The following is a 5,680-nucleotide window of genomic DNA, read 5'->3' on the forward strand; positions in this document are numbered from 1 at the left end:
ATATCATATAGTTTTAATGTCTAGTGAATCCATATGATTTTTTAATTAAGGAATAGCCACAACATCCTTCATTATATAAAAATTATATATTAATAAGGATCACATTATGGACATTAATTGTAATTAACTATATAAATATGATGATTTTACTCCACAGGGTTTTCATTATGTTTATATAATTAATTAGGATAAAATATTAAAATTAATTTTTCCTAATTTACCCACAGGAGTTAGGAATAATTAATTTAATAGGTTTATCATAAAGATTATAGACAGAAAATATCAAACTATATTCATAATAAATTTCATAATTCAATAAAATAGTTTGATAAAGTCTATCATAAAGATAATTAATCTGATTGAATTAAAGATTCAGCCCACAGGCAATTTTTAATAAAATTAGATTCAATTTTAAGCATGTTCTACATTAGTAAAGCATGAATTTATATTAAAGCCTCAAAATTTTTAATAAGCTTGTAATCCTTTTGTGCAGTTTTACCTAACATATCTGATATTCGTTGTGAGGTTCCTGAACTTAGAGGAGATAACTTTAAGATATGGAAGGAGAGAATTCTTCTTCAATTAGGGTGCATGGACATAGACTATGCCATAAGGAAAGATGAACCACATAAAATCACTGATACCAGCACACCTGAAGAAATACTATTGTACGAACGCTGGGAGAAATCTAATCGCCTCAGCGTGATGTACATAAAGACAAAAATTAGTGCTAATATACGTGGTTCGATCGAGCAACATGAGAATGTTCGTGAATTGCTAAAGGCTATTGACGAGCAATTCGTCACTTCAGATAAAGCCTTGGCAAGCACCCTAATTATGAAGTTCACATCCTTGAAGCTCACCGCTATAAGAGGTGTGCGTGAACATATCATGGAGATGAGGGACATTGTGGCTCAATTGAAGAAACTCGAGGTAGAAATGTCTGAATCCTTCTTGGTGCACTTTGTCCTTAACACTCTTCCACCTCAGTATGGACCTTTCAAAATCTCTTACAACACACATAAGGATAAGTGGTCTATCAATGAATTGATGACCATGTGTGTTCAAGAGGAAGGAAGGTTAATGATGGAACAAGGAGAAAGTGCCATGCTGGTGACACAAAGGAAAGGAAAGAAAGGAAAATCTCAAGCCATTCAGAAAGGGAAGCAACAAATTTCTCCTAAATCTGACATTAAGAAAGACGAAAAGTGTTTTTTCTGTAAAAAGAAAGGACACGTGAAGAAGAAATGTCTGAAATTTCAGAATTGGCTTGAGAAGAAAGGTAACCCTACCTCATTTGTTTGTTATGAATCTAATATGGTTAATGTAAACACCAACACATGGTGGATTGATTCTGGATCTACAATCCACATTTCAAATTCCTTGCAGGGTATGCAAAACCTAAGGAAGCCAGTGACAAGTGAGCAATTCATCTTATCCGGAAACAAGATGGGCTCGCATGTGGAAGCAATAGGGACATGTTATTTAACTTTATATGGTGGTTTTATTTTGGAATTACAAAGGACCTTTTATGTACCAAGTTTCTCACGAAACTTGATTTCAGTTTCTAGACTTGTACCGTTTGGATATTCCTTTCATTTTTCACAAACATCTTTCAGTTTGATTTATAAATCTGAATGTCTTGGGAATGGTATCTTGTCTGATGGTCTTTATTGTATATTCTTACAAAATGATACCGCTCATAATTCATTACATGTCCAAACTGGCATTAAGAGATGTGTTGTAAAAGAGGATTCCTCTACATTGTGGCACCGAAGATTAGGTCATATCTCCATAGATAGAATCAAAAGATTGGTGAATGATGGGGTACTTAGTACTCTAGATTTTACTGACTTTGAGACTTGTGTGGACTGCATTAAGGGAAAGCAGACCAACAAGTCAAAGAAAGGTGCTACTAGGAGTTCTACCATACTAGAGATCATACATACTGATATATGTAGTCTTGACATGGACTCTCATGGTCAGAAATACTTCATCTCTTTCATAGATGATTTCTCACGATACATGTATCTCTACATACTTTATAATAAAAATGAAGCTTTAGATGCCTTTAAAGTCTTCAAGGCAGAAGTAGAGAAACAATATGGTAAACAAATTAAGATCGTGAGATCAGATAGAGGTGGAGAATATTATGGTAGATACTTGGAAGATGGACAATCACCTGGGTCATTTGCGAAGTTTCTTCAAGAGCATAGGATTGTTGCCCAATACACCATGTCTGGTTCTCCAGACCAAAATGGTGTAGCAGAAAGAAGAAACCAAACTTTATTGGACATGGTGAGGAGTATGCTTAGCAGCTCAAAACTTCCTAAATTCTTGTGGACTGAAGCACTTAAGATAGTTGTGTATATATTAAACCGAGTTCCAACCAAGGCTGTCCTAAAAACGCCATTTGAGTTATTGAAAGGTTGGAAACCGAGTTTGCGACATATGCGTGTTTGGGGATGCTCGTCTGAAGTGAGAATTTATAATCCACAAGAGAAGAAACTGGACCCAAGGACTATTAGTGGGTATTTCATTGGATATGCTGAAAATTCCAAGGGGTATAGGTTTTACTATCCATCTCACAACACTAGGATTGTGGAATCAAGAAATGCTAAATTTCTTGAATATGACTTGGTCAGTGGGAGCGATCAATTTAGAAACATAGTTTCTGATATTGATCATACAGAGTCTCAACCTTCCACTTCAAGCGATAGATTGTTTATTGTTCATAACACCCCTCAAGTACAAACGGGTGTTGAACGAACAATCGATGAAGTTCAACCAGTCATTGAAGTTCCATAAGTTGTTGACAACATTCCAGTAGACCAAGTTGATAAGGAGTTGCCTAACACTTCTGAACAACAAGTTGAACCTCATACTTCCTCGGAAGATATTGGTGCAACCTTAAGAAGGTCTGCTCGAACTAAGAGGTCAGCAATTCCTAGTGATTATGTAGTGTATCTACAAGAATCTGACTATAATATAGGAGCCGAAAATGATCCCGAATCATTTTCACAAGCCATGAGTTGCAAAGAATCAGAATTGTGGTACAATGCCATGAAGGATGAGATGAGTTCCATGAAGTGCAACGATGTTTGGGACCTTGTTGAGTTGCCTAATGGTGTAAAAACCATTGGTTGTAAATGGGTTTTTAAGACAAAGAAAGACTCATTAGGCAACATTGAGAGATACAAGGCCAGACTTGTTGCAAAGGGGTTCACACAGAAAGAAGGAATCGATTACACGGAAACTTTTTCTCATGTATCTAAGAAAGATTCCTTGCGCATTATATTGGCATTAGTAGCCCACTTTGATTTAGAATTACAACAAATGGATGTGAAAACAACATTTCTTAATGGAGAGCTAGAGGAGGAGGTTTACATGAAACAACCTGAAGGATTCCCCTCTAGTAATGGTGAGCAATTGGTTTGTAAGCTTAAGAAATCCATATATGGTTTGAAGCAAGCATCCCGCCAATGGTATTTAAAATTCCATAACATAATTTCTTCATTCGGTTTTGTTGAAAATGTTATAGATCAATGCATATACCTTAAGGTCAGTGGGAGTAAAGTTTGTTTTCTTGTTTTATACGTGGATGACATCTTACTTGCAACCAATGATAAGGGTTTACTTCATGAGGTAAAACAATTCCTCTCTAAAAATTTCGACATGAAGGATATGGGTGAGGCATTTTATGTCATTGACATTAAGATCCATAGAGACAAATTTAAAGGTATCTTAGGTTTGTCTCAAGAAACCTATATCAATAAAGTTTTAGAGAGATTTCGGATGAAGAATTGTTCACCTAGTGTTTCTCCTATAGTGAAGGGTGATAGGTTCAATCTGAACCAGTGCCCAAAAAACGATCTTGAGAGGGAACAAATGAAGAACATTCCATATGCTTCTGCAGTCGGAAGTTTGATGTATGCTCAGGTCTGCACAAGGCCTGACATTGCATTTGTTGTTGGAATGTTAGGACGATATCAGAGTAACCCATGTATAGACCACTGGAAAGCTGCAAAGAAAGTGATGAGATATCTTCAAGGAACCAAAGATTACAAGCTTATGTATAGACGAACAAGCAATTTAGAGGTAGTTGGCTACTCAGATTCAGACTTTGCTGGCTATGTTGATTCACGTAAATCAACATCTGGATACATTTTTATATTGGCCGGTGGAGCTATATCTTGGAGAAGCGTTAAGCAGACCATGACTACTACTTCTACTATGGAAGCTGAGTTCATATCTTGTTTTGAGGCTACTTCACATGGTGTATGGCTTAAGAGTTTCATTTCCGGGCTTAGAGTTATGGATTCAATATCTAGGCCATTGAGTATATATTGCCACAATTCAGCTACAGTCTTTATGGCAAAGAACAATAAAAGTGGAAGTCGAAGCAAACACATCTACATTAAGTATCTAGTCATAAGAGAACGTGTTAAAGAAAAGAAAGTGGTTATTGAGCACATTAACACTAAATTGATGATTGCTGATCCTTTTACTAAGGGCATGCCACCGTTGAAATTCAAGGATCATGTAATGAACATGAGACTTAGTTCCCTTATGTAGTTTTATTGTACAAACTCTTATTATGATGTTTTCTCATATTGATGTGCACCTTTATTTAATTTTGAGAAAATTCAACTTCATTGGACCAAGAATGAACATAGGGTTTATTCATTAAGTAATATTGTCACATAAAGTTAAATGTTAAGAAATGAATACAATGTAATACATGGAAGATAGCACTCATTATATAGAGGACTTATCGCCATGATTCATGTATTTGTTACTTAATGTGGAAAAATGATGATCTAAGATAGGACATGAGGTTAAAAGTGTGGACCAAGTGGGAGAATGTTATCAAATAACCGACGTTCACCACCCACGTTTCGCTGCCCTGAAGTGGTCCAACACTTGGCCACGTCCTTCATCATGTAGCTGCTGTTAAGGAGCACGTTTCTATCAACTGCTCATCGTGTGGCAAATCAGAGAAACATGGCTTTGATGGGAAGCCACGTTTTCTTTGTATTTTAAATATCGGTCTTGGTCCCGAGCTCCTCTCTCCTCTCTCATCTCTCATGCTGCTGAAAATCTTCAGAAACTACACCATCCATAAGGAGAGTTAGAGTTTTGGAAACCAAAGACTTGCAACCCAACAATGGCTGGAGGTAAGTATGGAATAAGTTACATATGAATGGATTGTTTATATGCATTATGAATTGCCTACAGAAAAAACACAGCTGTAGAGAACCAAGTGAGGAGCAGGGAGACTGCTGGAGAAAAAGGTGAAGTTTGGAGAACCAAAGAAGCACCTTCAGGTACGGATTTTTTTTAATCTCCTCATTACCCTATTCCTTGTTCATCTCTTGCTGTTTCTGGATAGTCATTTATTGATTTTTGAGCATGAATGATAGACGACTGCGTATTTATTTTCGTTGATTCCTTGGGTTGTCATGGGTTGGTCGACATTGCTTCATCTCTCTCTCTTCATTCTTCTCTTTTTCTCTCGTCTCCCTCTGTCTCACTTCCGTAAAAGCGGCCATGTATAGCTTCAACCATGACAGAAGGCCCAGAACTGCAACCCCATGGTAAGTGGGTTTTGCTCTGTTTCTTGCCTTGTTGGTGCTTTCTTTGGTAGTGGTGGTGGTTGTAAATTGAGTGGGAGTGGGGA

The 5,680-nt window shown here is 36.8% G+C and overlaps 1 protein-coding gene across 1 annotated transcript; it reads left to right on the plus strand.

The window, feature by feature from the left end:
• The first annotated feature begins 591 nt into the window (after positions 1–591).
• Positions 592–1,184, plus strand: LOC132255177 (uncharacterized). The gene is made up of 2 exons (XM_059743035.1): positions 592–989; positions 1,070–1,184. The coding sequence occupies exons 1-2, from the start codon at positions 592–594 to the stop codon at positions 1,182–1,184; spliced, it is 513 nt and encodes a 170-aa protein (XP_059599018.1).
• Positions 1,185–5,680: the final 4,496 nt, after the last annotated feature.

Source organism: Vitis vinifera, chromosome 15 (genome assembly GCF_030704535.1).
Source record: "Vitis vinifera cultivar Pinot Noir 40024 chromosome 15, ASM3070453v1".
Classification (NCBI taxonomy): domain Eukaryota; kingdom Viridiplantae; phylum Streptophyta; class Magnoliopsida; order Vitales; family Vitaceae; genus Vitis; species Vitis vinifera.